This window comes from Neltuma alba, unplaced genomic scaffold, assembly GCF_004799145.2.
Source record: "Neltuma alba isolate B1F8T4 unplaced genomic scaffold, ASM479914v2 tig00013478_pilon, whole genome shotgun sequence".
Taxonomy (NCBI): Eukaryota; Viridiplantae; Streptophyta; class Magnoliopsida; order Fabales; family Fabaceae; genus Neltuma; species Neltuma alba.
The window spans coordinates 126,625-153,801 of NW_021637711.1; the positions used below are offsets into that span (position 1 = coordinate 126,625).

The 27,177-nt window shown below is 36.0% G+C and overlaps 3 protein-coding genes and 1 pseudogene across 3 annotated transcripts; 2 read left to right on the top strand and 2 right to left on the bottom strand.

Moving 5' to 3' along the window:
* Positions 1-488: 488 nt before the first annotated feature.
* Positions 489-2,469, top strand: LOC114737684 (pentatricopeptide repeat-containing protein At4g22760-like). The gene has a single exon (XM_028925640.1). It carries the CDS (start codon positions 500-502, stop codon positions 2,219-2,221), a length of 1,722 nt encoding a protein of 573 aa, XP_028781473.1. The 5' UTR covers positions 489-499; the 3' UTR covers positions 2,222-2,469.
* A 2,075-nt stretch (positions 2,470-4,544) lies between these two features.
* On the bottom strand, positions 4,545-5,228 carry LOC114737659 (monothiol glutaredoxin-S2-like). The gene has a single exon (XM_028925608.1). It carries the CDS (start codon positions 5,115-5,117, stop codon positions 4,809-4,811), a length of 309 nt encoding a protein of 102 aa, XP_028781441.1. The 5' UTR covers positions 5,118-5,228; the 3' UTR covers positions 4,545-4,808.
* Positions 5,229-17,666: 12,438 nt separating this feature from the next.
* Positions 17,667-20,651, bottom strand: LOC114737657 (uncharacterized). Its single transcript, XM_028925606.1, has 4 exons — positions 20,420-20,651; positions 20,290-20,338; positions 17,943-19,761; positions 17,667-17,729 (listed from the first exon to the last, which is right to left on the bottom strand). The coding sequence occupies exons 1-4, from the start codon at positions 20,649-20,651 to the stop codon at positions 17,667-17,669; spliced, it is 2,163 nt and encodes a 720-aa protein (XP_028781439.1).
* Positions 20,652-26,528: 5,877 nt separating this feature from the next.
* On the top strand, positions 26,529-26,932 carry LOC114737661 (monothiol glutaredoxin-S10-like; annotated as a pseudogene).
* Positions 26,933-27,177: the final 245 nt, after the last annotated feature.

Below are 27,177 nucleotides of genomic sequence, written 5' to 3' on the forward strand. Positions count from 1 at the left end.
ATTCTACTGGATCATTTACATTGAAAAATATCCTTATTAATGAAAATTCTTTTTTTGGGGGGAAGGAATCATAAGGTTATAACATAAAGTGAATTGAAATTTTATACTTAGAATAAAAACAAACCGTAATTAATTTTTGTGTTAAGAATATACTAACAATTCTTCATTTAAAAAAAAAAGATTTAACTATGCATTTTAATAAAGTCAAGGACTGTCACAAATCTAACAAAACTTCAGATTAAATTTATCCTCACTAATGTCCGATGGAACGTTCTTTTTACCATACTGATCCAAATCTAACTACTCCCTGCGGCTATGGACAAAACAAAATGAGTGTTAATATTAATCTATAATAAAAAAGTACTGCTATTTTAGTTAGGTGATCCGCAAAAAGGAGTTCGCCAGTTTTATTAACTGATAAAGTTGCAGAGCCATTTCCAAAGGTATGAACTTGATATAACTGCCACTGCAAATGGTTCAAGTCCGTTAAACGTGCTTCATGTTAGTTCCTAAATTGATAGCCTTGCTAAAGAGTTCTTCAACTCTGAAGCAGGCTAAACAAATCCACGCCCATATCCTGCTTAATGGTCTAGATCATCTAGAACCTGTTTTAGTCCATCACATTCTTCTCTGGGATGTCAAGAACTATAAAACTATAGCTATGTATGTGCAGTCAATTGTTCAACATTCACGCAATCCAGATTCCTTTTCATGGGGCTGTACCATTCGGTTCTTCTCTCAGAAGGGCCAGTTCACTGAAGCAATTTCTCTGTACGTTCAAATGCAGAGAATTGGACTGTCTCCAAATTCATATGCGATATCCTCTGCTTTGAAGTCATGTGCCAGGCTTGAGTATAAACTTGGTGGTATATCAATTCATGGACAAGTTCAGGTGTATGGATTCCCTAGTTGTGTTTACGTCCAAACGGCCCTTCTCGATTTATACTCGAAAGTGGGTGACACAGAGACTGCACGTAAGGTGTTTGATGAGATGTCCCAGAAAAACGTGGTTTCTTGGAATTCTATGTTATCTGGGTATCTGAAAGATGGTAACTTGGCTGTGGCTCGCTTGTTTTTTGATGAGATTCCTAGGAAAGATGTCGTATCTTGGAACTCTATGATCTCAGGGTATGCAAAATCAGGAAATATGGACCAGGCTTGTTCCTTATTTCAACAAATGCCGGAGAAAAACTTGGCTTCTTGGAATACAATGATCAGTGGTTACATTGATTCCGGGAGCATAATATCTGCGAGAGAATTTTTTGATGCAATGCCAGTTAGAAACAGTGTTTCTTGGATGACAATGATTTCGGGGTACTCAAGGACAGGGGATACTGAGTCTGCTCGAAAGCTTTTCGACCAGATGGATGACAAAGACTTGCTTTCATTTAATGCTATGATAGCTTGCTATGCTCAGAATAGCAAGCCAAAGGAGGCCCTTGCTCTATTAAACGACATGCTTAAACCAGACGTCAATATACATCCTGATGAGATGACTTTGACAAGTATTATATCAGCTTGTTCACAGTTAGGAGATATAACATACTGGCCCTGGATTGAGTCAAGCATGAGTGACTTTGGAATTGTTCTGGATGATCATTTGGCTACTGTTTTAATTGATATGTATGCCAAGTTTGGAAGCATTGACAATGCGTATGAGCTATTTAATGGTCTGAGAAAGAGGGATTTGGTTGCATATTCTGCAATGATACATGGGTTTGGAATAAATGGTAGGCCATTTGATGCAATAAGGTTATATGAACAGATGCTTGCAGAGTGTATTTGCCCGAATTTAGTTACCTACACGGGGCTCTTGACAGCATACAATCATGCGGGACTGGTTGAAGAAGGATACCGCTGCTTCAAATCCATGAAAGATTATGGACTTGTGCCTTCAGTTGATCATTATGGAATCATGGTTGATCTTTTAGGGAGGGCGGGAAGGTTGGATGAAGCATATAAGCTTATAATCAATATGCCGATGCGACCAAATTCTGGACTTTGGGGAGCTCTACTTCTTGGTTGCACATTACACAACAATGTGGAATTGGCGGAAATTTCTGTTCAGCACTGCCTTAAGTTGGAGAGTGATACCAGTGGTTATTGCTCTCTTCTTTCTAGTATATATGCTTCTGTTGGTAAATGGGATGATGCCGAGAGGTTGAGAATGGGTTTGGTTGGAGAGAAACTCAAGAAAATACCTGGATGTAGTTGGATTTAATTTGGCTCCACCATGACCGGAAGAGGAAAAATGTCTGGAGTCATATGTATGACAATAACTTGATGCTTCAGTGGCTTCTACCATCATCCATCACTTAAAGTTGACGTCTTACATCAACTTACTTGAGAATGAAGATGAAAAAATGACATAGGTTTTGTGTCTGAGGAAGCTTTGTGTAGCCATCAAAGTTCTTTTTTTCCCAGTGTGTCCCAAAACTGAAGCATTTAGATATATCATGCATAATCTGTAGTGCTGAAGTTGTCAAAGATAAAATGCTCTAGCATTAATGAAACTGAACAAGGTAAACAATTTGGGTAGAGATGGATGAAAATTGGTATATGATTATCAGTCTCATAAAAATAAAAGAACGAGTAGTCGTCTGATTGAAGTTTTCTGAAGATAAATTGTTAATGTATAATTTGATTAGCATTGATACTTGTGAATGAAACCAGACATTCTGTTTTCACCAAAAAATTTTAAAGAAAAATGGAAGAAACTAGAGATTCTGTAACTTTGTTGAACATATGATGGAGGAAATTAGAAAGAAATATCATTCAGGCCGAGAAGACAGTTCAAGCAGGCTTCAATTTTCATTTACTTCTTTACCAATTTGATTGAATTTATGCAATCTGAGTAATTAAACTGATGGTAGTCATGCAGTGTGTTGTACAATGAAATCCGTGGTTTAGATATTTAGACTATTTCAGGTTAATTTAGTCTTGAAAGGCCAACTAGTTTGTGAATTTTGCTATTTTTGGAACAATGGTCCCGTGTTCCTCGTTTCTGCTTTCAGAAAACTAATTGCTGACATTGGCAAAGTGGAAGCTTATAATTGACATTCAACCTTTTTTCGTGCGTCATTTCATTTCTTTAATGAAAAAGCACTCAGCTGCACGGCATTTTTAACATAACGGTCTGTGTTAAGACAAGAAGAAGAAAATGTCGACTTTGCTGCTATCATTGATTCAATTCACAGGCATGATTCAACCTTGCGAGGCACTCTGATTTTTAGGAGGTTCTCAATGCTCGATAGGAAATGAAAGTAGTGCCACTATATCTTGGAAAGTGAAAAGGCTCCAAAAAGCAGTAGTTGATATATATGCGAGCAATCATGGTGGCCAAGTCAAGGTAAAACTTATTAACCTACCATTTCGTGTTGCCTTTATCTATAAGATTACTGCTGCTTGCATGTAAGTCATTTCCATTTGTCTTATCTTCAACAGTTCAACTCATTTCAAAATTAAAGTGGGAAAGACAATTTTCCTAGGGTAAATGATGGAAACTGTTTACCTTGGAGTTATATCAAAGCAAACTGAGCCACATAATTTAATGTGGAGATATTGCTCTTGCCTTGCTTCTCTTTGCCCGTGTATCTGTTTGTGTCCGTATATATTTGTTGCCTTCTTTTCTTCTTTGACTGAAGATATGTGGGGGTAACTCATTGGAAATTGAATTCATCAGAACAAGGACAGTTCAGGAAAAACAGAGTGTTGTAGAACTTACAAGTGAAAAAAATATACTTGTCGTCTTATCATGCTCATTCCTAAACTACACTTTCCTCTGTGCGCCACCCAACTTTTGTCTATTTTTGAGTTCTCCTTCAGTTTTTTTTTTATTATTTTTTGTCTTTCATTTTCCTGTCTATTTGTTGATGTGACTGAGGAATTAAAATGGTTGCATGTGTCACTTGCACGCCTACCTGCATGCTTATTGCATTTGATGCCTTTGTCCTGCTTAAACCAAGTGGAAGAACAAGATATGCTTTGTGTCCTATAGTGATATTTGTTGCTATTTCTAGATTATAATAATAAGCCACTTCGTTTAGATAGTTTTAGAAGGTTGCAAACTAACAAAACCCCAGCTATATATGGAGTTGAAGGACAGAGGATTAAAACAGATTATTTTATCTCATCTTGGGTAGTGGGTATAATCTTAAATGGCTAGTGGTAATTTCACTTTTCGTGTTGGAGAGAATCTCAAGTAAATTCAGTCTATTAAGGGAAAATAATTCAAACAGAGCATCCACAAATATAAAAGTCTGCCTGAGATACTCACACGTTATGTATACTTTGTTTGATATTTTTTTTAATAGACTGAATTTACTTAAGAATTCTTCTTTTCCCGGTTTCCTGCATATTTTCTTTTGTTATTTAGCTGGTTAATGTACTTAAGAATTTTTTCCCCCCCCCCCCCAGCTTCCTGCGTATCTAGTTTCTTTTGTGTTTTAGATCGTTAATGTACGAAACCTGACTTCTTTTTATCTATGCCTGGTTTTTAACTCTGCACGTTAGAGAAGATAAATGCTGATAAACCACAACTGACATGATACCAAAAGCACACTGTTAAAAACTACACAAGGCCGCAAAGCTACATTAAAATACCCAAAAAAAAAAGGCTAAACTACACCTCAGTCGATCACGTTAGCCTTCAGCTTATTGCAAAACTTTAGCAACATAAGCTATGCACTAATATGGATATATATCACTCTATATCCGATGCCTACATTATAATCTCATATATAGTTATTGTGACCAAAACAGGACTTTTATTGCCTGATACGATAAGGGCGGTACTCAGTAGTACTGTCTCATACCCAAAGAGCTCCTGCTCTTTTGAGCATTGGGATCAAGGAGCGGTTAAGGTGAAGGCTCATGACTTCATTGGCTCCTCCCACGAGCTCGCCACTTATGAACACAGCTGGCACCGATGGGCTGCACCCAAGGTTCACAAGGGCTTGCTCAATTTCCTTCCCTCGAGCCATCTCATCAAGCTCATGAACCATTGGGTTCACCCCAAAGTCACTGAAGAGGGTCTTGATGGTGTGACACATGCAGCAGGAGCTCTTGCTGAAGATCACCACAGGCCTCTCTGATGCCAACTTTGTCACCCTGTCCATTTCTGACTTACAGTACTAAACACAAGATGCTCTAAGAAATTTTCAAATGTAGCCTAACCAGAAGAATATATCGCCAAATGGGTTCAATGCAGATCTTGAAGTAGGAATTGGTGTGGGATGAGATGAGGAGGAGGGAAGCTCTTCAGGTATATATAGTGGTGTTTGGGAGAGGATCGGATAGGCATGGCTGAGCAAGCTAATTGGCAAAGAAAATGATATGGGGTGGTGGGGCAAAGAAGGAATGTTCGATTAGATAATATATTTGCCTGTTTCTAAATTTCTCTTTTTATCATTTATTTGAAAGTGATTGATCAACAAGTTCCTTCACAACAACGAATCTAATGTGCATACGGAAACACCAGGGCGTCCTTGGTACGGCTGAGTTATTTTTATATGCATATCCCTTCTTAGTGGTTACTTTTTTTTTGCTGTTTGAAGAATGGGAAAAATCGTAGAAAACAGAGGCCTCAAGACGAAGTTCTAGTAAGAGTTGGCTCCATCATGAACAAAATAGAACTTCTACTTTGTGAACTGAGCCAAGTCTCTTATTAGCAAATACTTTTGCTACTGCATTTGATTTTTCATTTTCTGCTTTAGCCAAGGTCATGACTTTTGGATCATATAAAATACTTTATCAGACAAAAGAGATGAGACCTAAATGAGACTTACTTAAATGTGTCATATTTCTCATCAACTTGTATTTAACACTCAAGTGATTTTACAGTGTTAATAACTTGTTTCCAAGCTTGGAGATGATTGAAAGCCCTGTTTGACGAGAAAATTTTGGATAGGAATGAGTTGGTTGATAATGAACCCATTTAGCTAAATTTATTTCATTATGGTAATTTTTTGAGAGGTTATATATGAATATGTGGTGATTATATGCGTACCATTTTTTCTTTAAAAAAAAAAGAAGAAGAAGAAGAAATAAAAAAGAAAAGAAATTCTATGTTGGGAGTTTCTGGCTTCTACCTTTAACAGAAGCATCTGCTACGTGGAAGAAAAGTTGAATTTATCCAATTGGGACCTCTATCAAAGATTCGCATCCAATTCCAGAAAGAGAAATGTGATTAAAAGCTTTTTGGTACGTATGTTAACTGAACAGTACATTTATTATCTGCTGAAATACATTTTTTATTTATTTAGTATTATCAAGCTACTCGTATAGCCTCATTTATAGTGAGATAAGACTTGTCATTACGATGTTGGAAATACTATTAACCTGTCATTGACTTGCGAAAAATACGATTGACTGTACTGTTGAGTACAGTAGCAAATACCAGTAGTTATTTTCTTTATTGGCCAATGGAATTTTAGAGTTATTTGTAGACCTGTTGATGATATGCACAAATCACACGAAAAAGAAGGCGATGATCTTGTTGGTGATCAAATTGATGAGAAAGGTCCAATTAATGGGATATGGTAAAGAACCAAATAAGATTTACATATCATCATCAGGAACAGTCTGGAAAAAAAAATGCAGTGAACAAAATCAAAAAAGCTAGTTGCCTTTAATTAAAATTTCTTTCCGACCTGTGTATAGTTGTGTGGCTGCTGTCATTAGGGAATCTTGGGTTTTGCAATACTATGAGCACTTTTATATTCTCTTGTGTGCGTGGTGCTGTAAGGTTGTTTACTTTCACATGGCGCCACGTTTGATGATAGCAACTTGACCTGCAGAAACGAGAACATCAGAGGAAGAAGAGAAGAAGAAGTTGCAAAAGTAAGTGTGTGTGTGTGTGTGTGTGTGTGCTATTTCTATTGTTGTAGGGTTCCTTCAAACAGTACGTTTTAAGGTATTAGTGTCCCACAATCAAACGGCTCTATGCTGAAGCTAAGGGCCACTTATGTTGCATCCTCACGTATGATTCCACAACCATATCCATATATATCAAGTCACACACACACACACACACACACACACACATATTGGCATTTTCATGCAAATGCATATATGCATGCATCATCAACTGACCTCTTTTCTGATAATTGTGCATGCATGCATGCATGCACATGCATATGTACGACGCATATATCAAATTCATTAAGTTGATGGGTTGACGTAAATCATGAGTTAAATATATCGAGCTGAGAAAATTGACATATTTATAACTCAGTAAAATCAAGGGAAAATATATATATAGGGGTAAAAGCATGGCCTTGTATACTTCTCAGATCCTCAGTGTAAAAGTTTGTTAGGAAGTTTAGTTTTAGTCATAGATGTAAAACTTTAATGCATTTTATTTCTTATATTTTTTTTAAAATTAATTTATTTAACTTATTAACTAATATATAATCTAATAATGTTACGGAGGAGTATTTTTGGGGAATTATATCACATTTATTAGAATTAAATAATTTATTTAGCTGATCTAATTTATTTAAATTAGTAGGGTGGCTCTCATATTGCAGGAGTATGATAAAATTCACTGCAGTAAAAACACTGTTTTCCCCCGTAGCCCTAATATATATGGGAGAAAAGACCTTCAATTCGTTGAGAAAGCTCGCGGTATTTTCTCACACAAAGAGCGATCGTAAAAAGGCTTGGAAATGAAGGGGTAAAATTGAAATTTTGTATTAAATTATACGACTAAAATTGCAGTTTTGCCCATTCTCCCTTAGTATGTAATCTGAAATAAAACTTCTCGCGGGTCAAATCTCCATGAGAAATTAAATTCTCTCAGAATATCATCCAAGAGAATTTTTTTTTTATGCATGTAATATCTGTAAGAAAGTTTTTTGAGAAAATGATAGAAAAATAATTATTGAATTTAAAAATGATAAATCGGTGATTTTGAAATATTTTAACTTTTCAACATCATTATAAGAGTAATCAAAATCATTACAAGAATAGTCATTATGATTTTTTTTTTGAAAATTCAACGAATATTTTTCTATTATTTTTTTTTTAGTTTCTTTGAAGGTAAAATCTGTGAGAAATTCTATCTGTTAAAAGCTTTATTGAATAAGAAGTACTTTTTCAGTTCTAAATATAAGATCCATTTTGTAGTGTAATTTATATTACAAAATAGGTCTTATATTTAAAACAAAAGGAGTGCTATTTTGTTGCATTTCTCGTAGATTTCTCGCAGAATATGTATACGTGTGTCCCTCACAAGATGGTTCTCACAGGTTCTCTCAGAATATGTATAAATACATAAATAAGCTCTCTCTCTTTTTTCAGTGAACATGTAAGCTCTCTTTTTGTTTTCTTACAGGTTTGGCATCAAACACATTTTAAAAACAACAGCCAGCCTCACAATCCAAATAAAACCAATGCAAACGTTATAATTAATGATGTGTGTGATCACCAAGCACTTGGATCAATTAATTAGAGTTGTTCCAACTTAACAAAAAGTCACGGGTTCGATTCCTAAGGAATGTAGTGGTATAGGTGGTAGGGTTACTACCCATATGAGTCTTGCCATGACCCGATTCATATTAATCTGGTTTATAATTTCCTGAATAGTTGGTCAGGATATCAAGTGAAAAAAAAAAAAAAATGTGTGTGGTGGCATATATTTATATATAATGATGTGTGTGCAGAAGAACATCATGCGCGCACACATACACGCACACAACACACACAAAAGAAAGATGGTGGGGCGAAGGAATGTGAACTTTATAAGCTGGAAGATGCGAAGAGAATGCGATGACGGTTCCTGGCATCGCACACAGTGCCTGTTAGGGTTTCACTGGTTGGTGAAGTTGATGAAGTACTCACAACTGTACAATTTATTTATTTTAAAGCGCAGAAAATTTTTCTTTTTTTTTAAGAAAAATATATTTTAAACAGAGAAAAGGGGAAAAGGCCAAAAGTGCCCTCAAGTTGAATTTATTTATTTATTTATGATATACGGCAGCATCATGACATGATGTTTTGTTTGGGTATTGGCTTTTGAAGATACGAGGGACAGATAGAATATATATGGCTTAGCCTCTCAATCAATATGCAAAGAACCCCAAAAGAAAGCACCCACCGCCTGTAAAGGAAAATTCTCCTAAAGTTTTTGCTCTCTTCACAGAATATTTACCTCAGAAAAAAAAATCAATTTGTCAGTTTTTATATTTTTTACCTGATTTTTAATCAAGTTCCTTTTTTTTCTTCTCTTTATTGAGTCCTTAGAGTTTCCTCAATCATAGGCATTAGTTCCTAATCATTTGTTAATTAGGGCTATAATGCTGATGCTGAATAAGTAACATATACAAGTTATTAAAAAATAAAAAAAATATTTTCTATAAAAAAATATGGAATAAATTGATTTATTATCAACATAATCTGCATATGGTTTATTTTGATTTTATTTGAATTTATAAGGCAAAGTTAATCCAGGAGTAAATTCGCTGGGTGACAACCATATGCATACTAGTCACTAACCTCATTTTCTCACAAATTAACAACTTATAAGAATACAAACAGATAGCTGTATACAATTAAGAAAACCGTAAGGACTTAATTGAAAAAACAGAGAACAAGAACTTAATTAAAAAATCAAGTAAAATTACAGAGACTTGCATATTAATTTTATCTTTAATTTATACATTAAAATGTATTGACTTGAAATTGTGATGATAATTATTAAAAGCATGATTCTTTAATTCTTTTATTATATGCAGTGTGAATGAAAGAAAGAATGAATAAATATATTCCTCCAAAGATTATCTTAAGGGAGATTGGTTAAATGATTCCCAAACGCATTACTTATATTTATTGTTATCCTCGTTCTGGAGCATATGGCATCTATATATCTTGTCCTTTGAAACAACATAATCTCAATAACCGACCTTGTTATTAATCCACACGCATTTAACACATGCACTTATCAGTCATGTATATGTATAGTTACTTAATTCTATAAAGGTTTTGTGCCCCAAATCTTAATTTCATTTTCGATTTGGACATTCTTGGATGATCCATCAAAATCTCAAAGTAACTGCTCATTGCCCAAAAAAACAATCTCTAGATTTATATATCTTGTATTTTTACTTGACTGCATTTGATTCTAATCATTTTAAATGGCTAAGTTGCAAACTGTAATTAGTATGATTTATTTTGTATGTGAAGTTTTTAAGTTTGTATCTATACTAATATATATAGATCAAATTTTTATGGGTTTGATTTTTAGCATTCGATAATTTATAATTAATATTGAACAGTTTTCTCAGAAAAATATTTATATTTTTTCCTCTCAAAACAAAGGGATTCAAAAGAATAATAAGTCAAAAATAATTATGAAGAAATAATACGTGGGATCATATATAAATCCAAACGATATATCCAAAAGAATAACCCAAATGGCTTGTGCATACTGCATAGCATTAGGCAGTAGCATCTACAGGTTATATGTGGTTGTAAGGATAGGTCCTTGGGGAAATTGCAAATAAAGACCCCCCAATATATAAAATGGCAATCAGGGACCCCCAATTTGAGAAATTGCTGCAGAGGACCCGGTCCCAATTTGCAATTATGAAATGTAAGGAAAATGGCTGAAATGCCCCTCACTCATTTGAAAAGAAAAAAACCTGTCCGCGCTCTCCTCCCCCCCAAAACGCGCGGTAACTTCCTTTGTATATCCCGTCGGCCATTCTTTGCGGTGTGCTCTGTTTATTTGTGCGCAAGAGTTTGTTTCCATTTTGCGGCGATAGGAGTATTGTGTGAGAGAAGAGTGTATTTGCTGTGGGAGAGGAGAACGGAGTCGTGCTGGAATAGTGATCTATCGACATCATCAAAGGCAAGGGAGGAGGTAGAGGCATCGTGACAGTCGTGTGTGGCTATCAAAGTTAACAGCGGCATTTGGCGACAAAATCTGGTGGTAAGTTTCAAGCTTTAGTTTGTTTGTGTTCGTTGCTGCCTGTGTGATACATTAACGAGAGGGAAGGGAATGCGTTTAGGGCAGGAACGTATATATATGTTTTTTCTGTTGAATATGCTGTGACTGATTGGCGAAAAATGGTTATCTGTGGAAGAAGATGGGCGAATGGGTTTGGGTGGGAAGGGAATTAGAAGATCAGTTAGGAGGATGACAAGATTAGTTTGGGAAATGACGACACTTGAATGGGTAAAGGGCAAATTGAATTGGTTAACTATTAATTGATCTGAAGAGATGTTGAAGTGATAGTGTCGTTTAAAATGACAAAATTGAAGTAGGGGGATTGACAAGTTGATAATGCAAAATAAGAATGTGTAATTGACAAGTTGGTAATAGAAAATAACAAGTTGAATATAATGAATAACAAGTTATTGAGCAGTTGGGAATAAGAAGGTTGCCATGGGTTCCTAACAAGTTAACAATAGGAAATGACAAGTTTAAAAATGACAATAAGAAGTTGGGAATAAGAAAGGCGATTATGACAAATGGAGAACTTTATAATGTAAAATAACTAGTTGATAATTATAAATGACAAGTTAATGATGAGAAATAACAAGCATGAGAAGTAGTTGAGACTAACAAGTTTACTTTGAGAAATTAACAACTTGCTTATATGAAATTACAAGTTCATGTTTCGAAATAAGAAGTAAATGGTGGTGATGTAAGAAGGCTGTTGGTTACAGAATAGGTTGTTAACAGAGGTGATAGTTAGTTAGTAAATGTGGTTGTGAAGGATTGTATGTTGAATATTTTGCAGGAAGAGGAAGATGGCATCAGAAGGAGCCTCTGGATCAAAAAAGGCACACAACGGTTGGGTGTTATTCAGAAGTGAGTTTATGGCCACAATAGCTGACCCTGACATGACAGCCAAACAAAAAAGAGATGCTGCGTCAAATGCATGGAAAGCTCTGGCCGCTGAAGAGAAGATGAGGTACACCGAGGAGGTGAAGAAAAGAAGGGCACAAAAGGGAGAAGAGGAGAAAAAGAAACATGTCCCATCATTTCTAACCCGGGTGTCCCTGAAGGGATTAAGAAAATTACTGCACTTTGTGAACAATAATGAAGACTTAAGGGAGAGGGTTGAGAGGATGGGCTTCGGGAGGCTGTTGAAGGTTGGATTAAAGAGACTACCCCGTGATCTCATTGTGACCATGCTGAGATCATATGACCCGCCAACGCATCAATTTACAATCAGGGGCAAATCAGAGGAAATAGGAGCAGAAGATGTTGAGCAACTGCTAGGAATCCGTCACGGTGGGGAGGAGGTGAAAACTAAAGTTGATGAGAGTGATGCTACGTATCAGGAGTTGAGAAATGAATATCGGAAAGTGTCATTCAGCAAAATACTAAACGACATTGTTTCAGGGGAGGAGGATCACAGATTCGAGTTTTTATTTGTGCTATACACCCTGGGTACTTTTCTATGTCCGAATTCAAGCTCAGAAGTGAGTGAGAAGTTGGTTAGAGTCATGCGCTGCACAATGGATGACTTTGGAAAGTATGATTGGGCTACCTATATTATAAAGGACCTCTGGAAAGAAATGGGAGACTATGTCAAAGGGTACAGGCGGGGCAATGAAGGGCAGGGGAGTAGCACTGTTGGTGGCTGCATATACTTACTTCTGGTATGACTATTTTATTTGTCATTGTGTTTGCATTTGATTACCGATGTGCATAACGTTAATGTTGTATATATGTGGCTGGCTTGCAGCTTTTTTTTTGGTGAGAATTTTAACCTAAACACGCCTGTTGGCCGAGAGTCCACTACTGCAATTGAATACTGGACTGATGAGAAATAAAAGAATTGGCCAGCAAGGAGAGGAAGAGTGTTAGGGGAATTATGTATGGAGGAAAAGGCAGTGAAGCTGTGACAGGGAAAGAAGAGAGGATAATTGTAGAGTTTTTGGACCCGGTATGTGGTATAATTGGTAAACTAAAGTTTTTATTTCGTAACCTGAACTTGTTATCTGCCATAGTATTGTTGTCATTTCCTATACTGAAGTTCTGATTTGCTATAGTGACATAGAGCTTTGTCATTGTTAAGTTGTAATTTGGCAAACTTAAGTTGTTATTCGCAATACTTATGCTGTGATTGGCCATATTGAACTTATCAATAGGTAGACTGACTTGTGATTTTGTATATTGAACTTGTCATTCGGTATAATGAACTTGTCATCTGCGATACGTGAGTTGTGATATGGTTTACTGAACTTGTCATTCGGTATAATGAACTTGTCATTTGCCATACGTGAGTTGTGATATGATTTACTGAACTTGTAATTCTGTATAATGAACTTGTGATCTGCCATACCTGAATTGTAATCTGGTTTACTGAGGTTGTCATTCGGTATAATAAACTTGTGATCTGCCATACCTAAGTTGTTATTTTGTTTATTGAACTTGTAATTCTGTATAATGAACTTGTGATCTGCCATACCTGAATTGTAATCTGGTTTACTGAGGTTGTCATTCGGTATAATAAACTTGTGATCTGCCATACCTAAGTTGTTATTTTGTTTATTGAACTTGTAATTCTGTATAATGAACTTGTGATCTGCCATACCTGAATTGTAATCTGGTTTACTGAGGTTGTCATTCGGTACAATAAACTTGTGATCTGCCATACCTAAGTTGTGATTTTGTTTACTAAACTTGTAATTCTATATAATGAACTTGTGATCTGCCATACCTGAATTGTAATCTGGTTTACTGAACTTGTCAATATGTCATAGTGAAGGTGTCATTTTCCATAGTGAACTTGTTGTTGTATATACTTACTTGATTAATGTCTTTTACATGCAGGAGCTGAAGAAGTTACGTGAGCGCCTAATGAAGAGGATAGAGGAAGGGCAAAAGATGCTAATGAAAATGGTGGATGAGGAGTTGGTGAAGGTGCAAATCCCAAGACAGGGAGATGGTGGGAAGGGTAAATCAAGAGGAAAGGCTCGGGTTGAGACAGTGCCTACAAATAGAAGTGACTCTGAAGATGATGAGGAGGAGAGGCGCAACAATGATGACACAACTGAGGAAAAGGAGAAGGATGAAGTAAGCAGTGAAGATGGAGACAGTCATGGGAAGGGCGACACAGAGAATGACAGCGACAATGAAGAGATGGAGGAAGAGGGTCAAGGGGATGGTGATGACAGGAGCGAAGGGGAGAGGGAATACAAGGGTGATGCAGAGGGTGACATACCTGCAGCCAGTCCCCCTAGGGAAGTGTCACCCACCATTGAAGGTGATGAGGGTGACATACCTGCAGCCAGTCCCCCTAGGGAAGTGTCACCCACCATTGAAGGTGATGAGGCAGAAGGTCACTCACCGATGGAGGTATCCCCCTGGCCATTGTTGAATATGTTGGGCCTGATCCAGAACCTGTATCTGTGGAGGCACAACAACTAAGGAGATCTACTAGGGTTCGGTTCAGCAAGATCAAGTCTCCTTGGTTGGAGTTGAAGGCACAATCAAGAGTGAAGAGGCCTATGGAGCCCAAGGATATTTTGTTCAACTTAGTCAGCCGAGCTGTCAAAGGTGATGAGGGTGAGATGTAAGTGAAAATCTTTGCTTATGTGATCTTATTTGTTGACTACATGTTAACATAACACATCTAGTAACTCACTTGAATATGTTTCAGTCCTTTGATCAGAATGTTTGATGAAGACATCCCCCGACGATTGCTGCATTCGCTTGGTGGAAATAACAGGGTGAGTAACCGAGTGATGTCGTTGGTCTGTAAGGCTTTGGTGCAAGAGCAGCAGGCAGTTGAAGGCCGAGTTAAGAGGCATATATTTGATGCAGACTTCATGGTGAGGTTTCTGTATTACTAATAGGCTTTGTTGATTTACAAGATTGGAAATGAAAATGACAGAATAAAGTGTGTTACAGTGAATAAGAACTTGGTTTTCTGCATTTCACAGGCCATAATGACCCGTGATCCAGCTCGTTGGGATCCTAACCAGCATGCACGACAAATACTTCCGCATTATGTTGGCTACAACATAGGTGACTGTGACTTGATTCTGGGTCCTGCTCTAGTTGGGGAGCATTGGTTCTGTTTTGCATTCGAACCAAAGACCCAGAAGTTTAATGTCCTTGATTCCATGCGAGCAAGTTTACAGCGTAAGAAGACCACCTCCAAGCAGAAGAAGGCAGCCACATATGACCCCCAAGAAATGGCCATCACCGGATGTGTAAGATGTTACTGACCTGTGCATGTTAGATAGGGAAATGACAGTTTATATTGTTATCCTTTTGATGAATATGGCATATGTGCAGAGGGATCGGTTTGAAGACATACTTCACATGGTCAGACCAGATTTTAGTGATAACTTGGAAATTGTCTGGCCTGATGTACCACAGCAGAAAAATTTGTGAGTGTATACACCCTACTCATGTGATATGTTATTTGCTGTGTTGGTTTGAGGAGCTGAAACTGTTAGGGTGGTGTTGTGGGCAGGAGGGACTGTGGTGTGCATGTGCTCATATGGCTCAAGAAATGGGAGCCTGATGTTTCCCTTGAATATACCGAGGTATTGACATTACCTTATTTATTGTGCAATCAAGAGTGACCACGTGTGACTTGTTTGGTGGTAAACTTGCTGTGCAGGCTGATGTGTCCTCTTTTCGGCGCGAGCTGATGTGGTGGCTGGTGAACCATGATGACAATGAATGCCGTCAGAATGTGTATGATCTTATCTCACAACCAGAGAAGGGCCGAATGACCAAGAAGAGGAGAACGTCTTTATAGAGAGCATTTAAATTAGGCTGTGACTTTTACTAACTTTGTCAATTGATTCATTTGTTGAAATTGTATGCCAATTATTGTAATGGTTATGATATGCTTGGATTGATGGTATAACAGCACTTATATTTGGAATGACAAATTTCCCTTTAGTCAGGCCAAATGGCCAATGACAGTTTAGTACAGGTAACGACAAGTTCATTATGGCCAATGACAACTTGTGAAAAGGTTTTCATACAAATTTGTGATTCTGTATTAAAGGTGGCTAAATTTGCACATTGATTCACGGAATGAGAGGTTGACAAAGGAAAATGACAAGTTGACAATGCCAAATCACTGGTTCCCAAGATGTTTTCATGTAAGGGAAAATTTCTATTCCAATTAGTGGAATTCCACTTATGACAATCACAGAATGACAGGTTCACTAACGAAATTGACAAGTTGACTAGTGAAACTTACAAGTTCCCATAAGGTTTTCGTGAAACCGAGATTTTCCGTTGAGATGAGTGGATTCCCACTTATGATAATCACGGAATGACAAGTTCACTAAGGAAAGTGACAAGTTCACTAGCGAAAGTTACAAGTTCGAATAATGTTTTCATGAAACGACTGGATTTTCACTACTGGTAAACGCAAGGTTACAACTTCAGAAAGGGAAATGACAAGTTTATTATGGAAAATGACAATTTCCCAGAAGGTTTTAATACATTTTCATACTTTTGAAGACAATGATTACATTGCACATTTCTGACAGCAACCACTTCTGATAAACACGGAATGACAACTTCATATTGCCAAATGACAACTTTACTATGGCACATGACAAGTTCCTATATGGTTTTGACACATTTCGTTTTCTGACAGCAACCACTTCTGATAAACACGGAATGACAACTTCATATTGCCAAATGACAACTTTACTATGCCAAATGACAAGTTCCTATAAGGTTTTGACACATTTCGTTTTCTGACAGCAACCACTTCTGATAAACACGGAATGACAACTTCATATTGCCAAATGACAACTTTACTATGGCACATGACAAGTTCCTATATGGTTTTGACACATTTCGTTTTCTGACAGCAACCACTTCTGATAAACACGGAATGACAACTTCATATTGCCAAATGACAACTTTACTATGGCACATGACAAGTTCCTATATGGTTTTGACACATTTCGTTTTCTGACAGCAACCACTTCTGATAAACACGGAATGACAACTTCATATTGCCAAATGACAACTTTACTATGCCAAATGACAAGTTCCTATAAGGTTTTGACACATTTCGTTTTCTGACAGCAACCACTTCTCATAAACACGGAATGACAACTTCATATTGCCAAATGACAACTTTACTATGCCAAATGACAAGTTCCTATAAGGTTTTGACACATTTCGTTTTCTGACAGCAACCACTTCTGATAAACACGGAATGACAACTTCATATTGCCAAATGACAACTTTACTATGGCACATGACAAGTTCCTATATGGTTTTGACACATTTCGTTTTCTGACAGCAACCACTTCTGATAAACACGGAATGACAACTTCATATTGCCAAATGACAACTTTACTATGCCAAATGACAAGTTCCTATAAGGTTTTGACACATTTCGTTTTCTGACAGCAACCACTTCTGATAAACACGGAATGACAACTTCATATTGCCAAATGACAACTTTACTATGCCAAATGACAAGTTCCTATAAGGTTTTGACACATTTCGTTTTCTGACAGCAACCACTTCTGATAAACACGGAATTACACATTTCTGACAGCAACCACTTCTGATGAACATGAAATTACAAGTGCACAAAAGCAAATGACAACTTAACTATGCAAAATAACAAGAAGTGACAAGTTCTGATTTCTTTGACAGCAACAAGTTCTTTACAACATTCAATGACAAGTGCACATTAACTTACATCTTCCACTTAATGTCCCTTTGTCCCAAACATAGAAGTAACAAAAAATATATGTGCACATCTACTAACATCCTGCTCCCAAAAAAATTAAGAAGGATGAACCCTATATGTGCCAAAAAAATTAGTTGTCCCATTTGTAAGTGGAAGTCAACTTGGGTTAGGATTTTTGCATGTCCTCTTTGTATGTCCAGGATGAAGACATCTAGTGCAATGATATATTTTTTTGTTGTGGAATTGTGATTCCTTTCTATTTCTTCTTGGTCTTCCAGAAGGCCTAGCAGTGACTGGGGGTAAAAGCAAGGGTTGAGCAGTAAGATTCTCAAACGTATAGTCATTCAGGTGAGGCATATCAATTGTCACCACTGGAACCATGCTCCGGGCATAGATTTTTTCTTGGGATGAACGTTTGTAACACTCTTCAACATAATCATAAACGTTTCCCCCTATGGTCTTAATGGCTGCACAAGCATGTGAGCATGGAATCCCTAACATTTGCCAAGTTCCACAGCTACATTTGTGTAGGCCAAGGTCCACTCTTTGGTCTCCACGTGATGTGTGCACGCATATTCTTCCCCCTCCATAATTCTCACAGTGCATGTACCTACCGAAATACACATGCTCCAATACTTTTGCCTCTATTTTTGGCCCAACGCAATTACTCCACTTAGTCATTGCTGCATATGATGCATGCATCTTTCTTGCTACTTTCTCCCGGTGCTCATGGATCATTTGGGCCACGTTATGCTTCCTCTCCCTTACCATCCAAGCATTAAAAGATTCAGCTAAATTAGTTGTTATGTTGTCCCACCTTCTATATGGGAACTTGCTCAATGCCCACCTATCCACATCACCTTGATTGATAACCCACTCATATAACTCATGAGACATGGTTCTGAGATCATCCAGCGCATGATCAAACTCATCCGCAAGTCTTGCATAAGCCACTTTATCCAGTACCTTTAATGCATCTTCCTTTGAATTTTCACTTGTCCTTCTCCGACCTCTGTTTACTTTCATATATTCAGAGCTAAAGTTCTCCTTCACATGCCTATAACAGTATGCATGCCTTTCACCCCCAAATATTGCTTGCACAGCACCAATTATAGAATTATGTCTATCTGACACAATAGTCAGTTGCATTGAACCAACAATTTGTTTAATCTTGTGAAAAAACCACGTCCAGTCATCAAGATTCTCTCCCTTCACCACTGCTATTGCAAACGGCAACATCTCATTATCCGCATCATATGCCGAAGCTGACAGTAATGTCCCCTTATATGGACCACTTAAATGAGTACCATCAACATATAATATAGGCCTTGCACCGTTCAAAAAACCCTCAACACATGCACCGTATGCAATGAACACACGCTCAAATCTATTACCAATGGAGGCCCATTCAGCAACCGTTTTGTCATCAGTTTCCTTCAACCTTTCACATAACCATGGTATTAACATATAGGACTGTTCCGGTTTCCCATGTATTTCTTCCATTGCCTTTTCCTTTGCTCTATATGCCTGACAATATGTAAGCCTCACACCATACTCCCTCTCCAACATCTTCCTTATCTCAGTGGGCCGTTTTTCAGCATGGTCCCTTATCTCTTCAACTATTACTGATGATGTCAACGCAGCACTCCCACCATAAGTCACAATCAAATTGTCTTGGGCTGAATGAATGTGCTTATTGCAAAATGTAGTCACACGTAATAGATGACTGTTCTTTCCAACAGCATTTGCACATATCTTCCAAGGACACCCTTCTACTTTACACCTCACATTCATCTTCTCCTTACTATTCCTGATATATCTTGCTGCAAACTTCTCTGCAATACTGAACCTGTACACAGCTTCCCTAAAAGCAACAGCATGTGGAACATATTGGCCCACTCCTACAAACACTCCTGCCCATTTCGTACAATTCATCTCGCCCGTCAGTCTTCCCTGACTCTCTGAACCACTACACTTGCTTCTCTGACTTGATCCGCCTCCTTCAAAAGTTAGGCATTCAACTCCATTCTCAACATTCACTGGCTCATGTTCATCACCAATGGTCGTTTCAAATGTATTCATATCTTGTGAAAGTCCAAATAAATTCTCACTCCTGCCACCATAATACCAAGTTAGGACAGCTATATTCAAACGACAGGTTTGAATAAAATAACATGTCTACATATCTAAATAACAAGTCCGCATATGGTTATTACAACTTTACTAACTAAAATAACAAGTCTACATCTACAAACAATTCCTTGCTCAATTAACAAGTCCGTAAGAGGTAATTACAACTTGAGTTACTCATATAACAAGTTTCCATATAGAAACTACTGGTTAGTAAAATAACATCTACAGATCTAAATAACAAGTCCGTATATGATAATTATAACTTCAATACGTTGAATTACAAGTCTACATATGGAAATCTCTGCTTATGTCTAATAACAAGTCTGCATTTCTAAAACACAAGTTTACAAATGGAAATGACATGTCCACTATGTTCAATAACATGCTTGCATTTACTAATTACAATTTAGGACTGCAGCACCATTAGCTTCATTACAATATTTCTATACGAATTACCAACAATATATTAGTAAATAACAAGATTCAATTGGAAAACATAACCACTTACACGTCTGGATCATTCCTTGCTCTACGTTCCCTATCATTCCCTTTCCCTCCTACATACACATGACCACTGCTGTCATTATATCTAAACAAGTTGCTGATATCACCATCATCACAAAGATCAATCAATGTACTCTCATCAAATTTAACTTTATACTTAATCTCATATCCACCACCATCATTGCCTATCCACTGTGAAATTATTCCACACAACTCGTCTACTGTTATCCATTCTTTTATACTGGTTACCCTTACACTCCCTCCAATATATTTAACTATCCCTTCACCATTTGCTTCAAAATGTCCACCAATGTGCACGTAACAGAACAACTCCTTCCCACAGCTTCTTCGGTTATTGAAATCCATTTTTCATACTAATCTGCAGCAAAAATTTACGTTTAGTCAGTACGTTAGCTTCACTAATAAATATTTACTCATTTATTCCATCGACTCAACCATTTACATACCAAATTAAAAACCCGTGACCTCCTGTCTTCCCAACATCACTTTAGGCCTTCACAACTTCACTTTAGGGCTTCACAACTTCACTTTAGGGCTTGACGACTTCAACACCGAAAATCATGGTATCGTCATTCCCTCATTCCGCGGCAACACCTCAACGTTCACGGTCAAACTAACGGCCATTATCCAACCTACACTCTGCCAAACCACTACACTCTGACCCCTTCCCCATCGCAACCAGCACCGTGCACTACAAATGACAGATGACCGTTCAGACTACGAAAACAAAAATATCCCACCTCCAACTAACCACAACCTCCTACATTGTCATATCTTTCATCTTCAACTACACCTCCCATTCCCTCCCTTCCTCCAGCCTACTCACCCACACAGCAGAGATGAAGATGGAGAATGTGACGATGTGTAACTCTTACAGGGAACAATACAAGAAGGGTTTACTCAGTAAGTTAGTCGCATTATTGCCAATGTTCGAAGATCCCAATATCGCACATATTCGTTCGGCTCATCCTACTCCACCAGCTCTCCCGCCACCCAAATCCTGGTCTCTGCCTTCATTAACAGTCATGATGAGTGAGGGGCATTTCAGCCATTTTCCTTACATTTCATAATTGCAAATTGGGACCGGGTCCTCTGCAGCAATTTCTCAAATTGGGGGTCCCTGATTGCTATTTTATATATTGGGGGGTCTTTATTTGCAATTTTCCCTAGGTCCTTTGGCTTTTTTATGCCTTGGTTTCCGAATTAGAAGGGAAAATACTGGCAGTTTGATCAGATTATAACGGAATCAAACCCACTGGACAGTACTCACAGTATTAACTTATACTCCGATGCTTAATATAAAAACTAATTGGAAGTTAGAATTAGTCATAAATATAATACCTCAATTTATTTTGTTTCTTATTTTTCCCAAGGAATAATTTCAGTCATCCAATCCACATGATTGAAGAAGATATATAATTTAGGAAGGTCAACACACATTTATAACAAATAACAAATTTAACTATTTTTCTTAATATTTCCATATTAGTTATATAACTTTTATGTTAAGAATTAAAGGTAAGTTCATTGACTTTAATTATGAGAGATGACTCTCCTATTTGTGTGCTATAACGCAGAAGACGATAAACTTCTCCTACATATATATTTCTCTGCTACCATATGGTCAATCCATTATTGCCTTCCTTGCTCTTTTGGAAAAGAAATTTCATATCAAATTGAATTCAACAAGATAAGATGTATATTATCATCTCACAAAAAAAAACAAAAGACTCATGAGTTCAACATGTTAAGATTTTGGGTCAAAATTAGAATCAAATTCAGTAACATCCATCGATGTGTGTGTGTGTGTGTGTGTGTGAGTCTCACATAAAGAACTTTCGTAAAATATATACTATATATTTTTTTGTATATGAAAAATATACGAAGCATATTATCATAAATAGATCAGATGACTAGCTAGTGTAGAAAATTAATCCAAAAGCCGACTTCTGTTGATACGGCAAACTACTTTATAATTTTTTTGGGCCAAAACACAAGTCATTTTTTATTAATAAAAAAAATGAATGAGGTCAAGTATTCTTTGCTTGGCATAAGGGTATAATATATATAATGATATGGTTGGAAAATTAAGTTGAAAAATAATAACAATAAGAGTATATGTAGAGTGAATGATATAATGCTTATTCTGCATTATGTTACAATAATACATAAATAAAGGTCGAAATTCTCTACATACGTCGCTGGCCTCTCTCACTCACTCATACATATGCATGTAAATATCGCACGCATCTTTACTGGGCCGTTCGGGTTAACTTATAAATAGCTTTTTAATAATGATTTATAGAATACAAGGTAAGCATGTAAAAGAAATTTTATCTTGATTAACATAAAATATACTTATAAGTGTTTTTGAACGCTATCACAAACAGGCCCACTATCTCTCTCTCTCACACACACACCTTCTCATCTCTTCACATCTCCAACGTTATCATTTGTCAAGTCTTAATTGGTTTTTCTTTTTCAAATCTTGGCTGTGTGACAGATTTGGTCATCATCATGATAAGTCCATTACAATTCAATTATAACCAATAGTAGTGGTCGATGATGACTTGGTCGATGCAAAGTAGAAATATACAAAAATATGCATGTTCAACATTGATGAAAAGAGTCATATTTAAGTAAAAATGGTATTAATTCACAAGTAAATAGAATATTCATGTATAAATCCCACATAATTCAACATAACAAAGTTACTGAAATATAAATCTTATTGGCTACTACATTTTTTCTTTTTTAAAAACTCAAAATCATATGATTTCAAGCTCATCAAATTAAATTAAAGGATAAAATATAAATCAAGCCATCCAAATCTTCTGACCAGATTGATCAGGAGATTGGTGCACTGACATATTAGTTTGGCTAGCAAAGCATTTACCTTTTGTTTTTGTATGGATTAATTTCGTGTTGTGTGTGTGAGAGAGAGAATTAAAGAATAACCAAGTGTTAATTTTATGCCTAGCTTTTAGTGAGTGGCTTCCCTAAAAAGAAGCCACTTGCAATTAAGTTGCAATCTACCAAACAAGCAAAAATGAGACTTGTTCGTAGTTTCCAATTTCACTGTACCATGCAAATGGAGCATTCATTATTATTATCTCATTACACACACACACATATGCATCATCAGATACTACTAATTAATTAACCAGGCTTTCACTTTTTCTCTTGTGATATATTAAATCATGAAACTTTAATTTTATCTCAAAGTTTAGTTGCATCTACCGTGGATCAACATCTCAAGTTGGTTGGTCCCACCAACTATATATCCCTTTTTCCCTCTTAATTCCTCCATGCATGTATCCAACTGTCAACGCAACAATCAAACTGGTATTTATTCTCATTTACATTATCTACATCGTATTTAAATCATGTGAGATTTATATTTTTATTTGAAAATCAGTTGGCAAAAAATAAAAAATCTCATAAACTGAAAAAAAAAACATTTATATACTACCTCTGGTTCTTAATATGAGAGTTAATTAATTAATTTGAGTAAATTAAGAAAATTAGTTAAGTTAGTTATTTGTAATAAATAGGTGTTGTCTTCCCTAAAATATATATCCTTACTACCCATATATATTAGTTAGAACTACCATTTGATTGAGTCTTTAACATATACAACTACTATAAGGATTATCTTAAAAAAAAGGATGAATATGAGAAACAAAGTAGATTAAAGTCTTATATTTAAAATCAAATTAAAAGTTAAACTAGCTCTTATATTAAAGATCAGAAGTAATATATATATATATATATTAAAATACAAACTAACACTATTAGAAGCAGGACTTTTTATGTCGGTAAATGAGGACTTTTTACATCGGATTGCGGAGAGTAATATGCATGAAAACGTAATAGTTTGTTTTAAATTTATGTCAGTAAGACAGATGATGAGGTATGTTGGATTGAAACTTTTCATTTGAAGTTCATATAATTAAATGAAATAAGTTAGAAATATGATAAATATAAATCATGAAAGGGGAAAGATCAAGTTGGAGTGTTTGGAAGGCTATTGAAGAAGTTGATTATTCGGCAGTACGTGCCCTTATCCGAAGTTGACATTCCCTACGCACACTCTTATGATATGATGTACTCATCATGCTCACGCATGTACATAACTGTCATTTCAGGGTCATTTTCGTCCACATAAACTGCATCTCATTCCCTTTCTTTTAATTTCTTTTAATTAATTACTAACAAAGCATATATATGTTATTTCACAAAATCTAATTTTAGTCAAAATCAATATAATTGTGAAAAAGCTCTACTAAGATATGATTAATAAATATCCATAGGTTTGTTTATAACGATGCTTTATCACTTAACCATCAGTCAGATAACAAGTGCTAAAAATGCTTTTACATCCATTTGGGGGGAAAAACAAAGAAATTCCCATTAAATAAACTTGAATTGTGATTGACACTCGCCATCATATATACAAAGGTTCAATTACATTATAAAACTTTCACCAATTTATATAACCATAATAAACTCCTAAACTTTCAAGTTTATGCAGATAACCCAAACTACTCCTCCGGTCCTAAATATAAGATCCTTATACACATTAGTATAAGAGTCTTATATTTAGGATCGGAGGAGTATTAGTTTTTTTAAAATTTAGAAGGGCAAGCACTGGTGTGTTTGAAGTCATTGGTGGAATCAAATTCTCAATTTCTTACTTATAAGAAAATTTACATGTCGTTAGATTACAAAACAACTGACAAACTATTAATTTTATACCGCTTAAACTTTATTTTTATTTGTATATAATATCCTCAAATTTTGAGTTATATACAGATAAATCCTTTAAACCAGTATTTTAACCCATTTTCAGGTAACTAATAAACAAAATTAATAGTGCGAGAGTTAATTATTTGTATAACGATAAAAATTCGAGGAGGTTTAATGTGAACTTTCAATAGTTAAGAAAGTTATTTATGTGTAACATAGAGTTGATATGGGATTTTTTGTATAATTTGTAAAAATTGGAGGGGTGTTTGGATGGGGAAAAAAACACTTTTAAAAAATGCTTTCAAAACAAAATTTTTCTCATATACTTATTTTATATATTGTAAAATTATTTTTAAAATTATGATTTGGTTTCTACTCAAGTACTCTTTTAGTTATATACAAACAAACAACAACTCTTTGTATGATTTACCCTTTAATTAAATTCTTAATTAATTAGGCAATGTGTGGCACGCAATAGATTCGTAATGCAAAACACACACCTCAAGCCCATCTCACACAGACACACATATTCATTTTTTAGAGCATCAAACCCTAAAAGAACCCTTCTTTTTCCATCCCCATATATATATACACATATATATAAATTTCCCCTTTATTTAATTTATTATTAAATCCAAAATTCTCATATCCTCCCTTTTTCCAATCATTCCCCAATAAATATAAATGCACAATCCCTCCTCTTCATTCTCCCCATGACATCACACACACAAAGACACACATCATATATATCTATATCCCTTAAACTAGTATTTTAACCCATTTTCAGGTAACTAGTAAACAAAATTAATAGTACAGGAATTAATTATTTGTATAATTATAAAAATTCAAGGGGGTTTAATGTGAGCTTTCAAAAGTTAAGAAAGTTACTTATATGTGACATAAAGCTGATATGGGATTTTTTTATATAATTTGTAAAATTTCGAGGGTGTTTGAACGAAACAAAAAACACTTTTAAAAAGCATTTTTTAAAAAAAAAATGAGATCAAATTCTTCTCAAATACTTATTTTGCATATTGTAAAATTAACTTTAAACTATGGTTTGATTTTGACTTAAACACATTCTTAGCCACATACAAACAAACAACAACTCCTTGTACTATTTGCCCCATAATTAAATTCTTAATTAATTAGGTAATGTGTGGCACGCAATAGATTCGTAATGCAAAACACAAACCTCAAGCCCATCACACACACACACATATTCATTTTTGAGGGCATCAAACCCTAAAAGAACCCTTTTTTTTCCATCCCCATATAAATATATATATATATATATAATTTCTCCTTTATTTAATTTATTATTAAATCCAAAATTCTCATATCCTCCCTTTTTCCAGTCATCCCCCAAATATAAATACACAATCCCTCCTCTTCATTCTCCCCATGACATCACACACCCAAAGACACATCATATATAGCTATATCCTTCAGACACACAACTCACTGAGTTCAATGGACCGAGTGGCAAAGTTGGCGTCGCAGAAGGCGGTGGTGATATTCAGCAAGAGCTCGTGTGGGATGTGCCACGCCATCAAGAGGTTGTTCTATGAGCAAGGAGTTGGGGCGGCGGTTTATGAGCTGGACGAAGATTCTCGGGGCAAGGAGATGGAGTGAGCCCTCATCAGGCTTGGCTGCAACCCGGCCGTCCCCGCCGTGTTCATCGGCGGCCGCTTCGTCGGCTCCGCCAATACTGTTATGACCCTTCACCTCAATGGCTCCCTCAAGAGAATGCTCAGGGATGCCGGAGCTCTCTGACTCTAACCTTCACTATTATCATTACTACTCCCCAAACACTGCCTTAATTATTACCTCAGGAACCTCGAACAAACCTGCGTTGTTTTCTTCTTAACCTTTGATCCGCCTGTTTTTTGTCCTTTTTGCGGCTTAATTGTACTAATATAATCATCATCATCAGTATCTAATATATAAATATCTATAGAGCACTTTTATGGTGTATCATATTGAATTCTAATATCTTCAATGCATGTTTAAATTCTCGGTAGGATATACAGATAGATAGATAGATAGATAGATAGATAGATAGATATTTATATATAAAAACTTGATGTATATATGCTAGCCAGCTGCATCGTTGGTTTTG